Genomic DNA, 968 nt, shown 5'->3' with positions numbered 1-968 from the left:
ATACTAAATCGCAGACTCTCCCCCAGCTTCTCCCTAGCCTTTCTCATGCAGATTACAGAAGCTGGAATTCAACTGACTGTGTCCTTGAAAGAGGGAGGGGGGGGTTTTAAACTCTTGTTGACCTATAGTATTCTCTGAGCATGCTCAATTAGCTGATGCATATTTACCTCCGCCCTGCATACTTAAGTAGTTAATTATAATATACATGCAATGGATGTAGTGATGTAACCACATATATGTTTGTATGAAACAGAAATGAGCTGTAAGAGTTCCTGTTTCTGCACACGTGCTCAGGAGGAAAAAGATAAATACAGCCTGCAAAAATTCCTTGGGGGGTTCAGAGTAATCTGAGTTTTTAACTCTGCTCTGACCCTATTTGCAAATACACCTCTTGTGCTGCTAAATGACTGTGTCTGAGATTCTTTGCGAGCCTCCAAGAAACAAACCGCAATCTTTTGCATCAACATCATGCCTGGCGACTCCCCCCAGGGCACTACGGCTGAGGACTCGGGGCTTGGGCACCTCCAGAGGCCGCCCCGGCCCTCGGACCGAACCATCGCCCCGCTGCCTCCACACCAGCACCCCGGCAGCCGCACGGTGGATACCACCCACTGAGGACTCTGAGCCAATGAGAGCCTCCTGCTTTGTGACGTCGCCGCGCAAGATTCTAGCAGACAGAATTCAGTCTCGAAAACAACAGGACCTTCTCCCCGCCCCCGGGCGGCTCCCGGCCTCTTCATTGGCCGTCGCCCGCACCGAGCATTCCACCGGGTGTGCGTCACATCCTGGAGACGGCCAATGAGCGCGGGGCGGAGCGGAGCCGTGATCACGGGCGGGGGCTGAAGCTGGAAGCGGAGGGCGGCGGCGGCTGTTAGGGCTCGGAGGGGCAGTTGCGGCGTTGCCATGGGGGCCGTGCTGGGGGTCTGCTCGCTGGCCAGCTGGGTGAGCGGGGAGCGCGGCGCCGGGGC

The 968-nt window shown here is 56.2% G+C and overlaps 1 protein-coding gene and 1 long non-coding RNA gene across 2 annotated transcripts in view; one reads left to right on the top strand and one right to left on the bottom strand.

Annotated features, from left to right (window-relative positions):
- The window catches only part of LOC109313163, a 16,625-nt gene that overhangs the window by 10,247 nt on the left and 5,410 nt on the right, over positions 1-968 (bottom strand). The gene's annotated exons all lie outside the window — the stretch shown is intronic.
- Positions 813-968, top strand: part of SERINC3 (serine incorporator 3) — an 11,433-nt gene continuing 11,277 nt past the window's right edge. The window contains exon 1 of the mRNA XM_019539621.1: positions 813-942. Coding sequence (XP_019395166.1) covers positions 904-942 — 39 coding nt within the window. The 5' untranslated portion in view covers positions 813-903. The remainder of the gene's footprint in view (positions 943-968) is intronic.

Source organism: Crocodylus porosus, unplaced genomic scaffold (assembly GCF_001723895.1).
Source record: "Crocodylus porosus isolate Cpor-Errol unplaced genomic scaffold, CroPor_comp1, whole genome shotgun sequence".
Classification (NCBI taxonomy): Eukaryota; Metazoa; Chordata; order Crocodylia; family Crocodylidae; genus Crocodylus; species Crocodylus porosus.
Note: the sequence above shows the minus strand (reverse complement) of the source record. Positions and strands in the feature narration are given on the sequence as shown.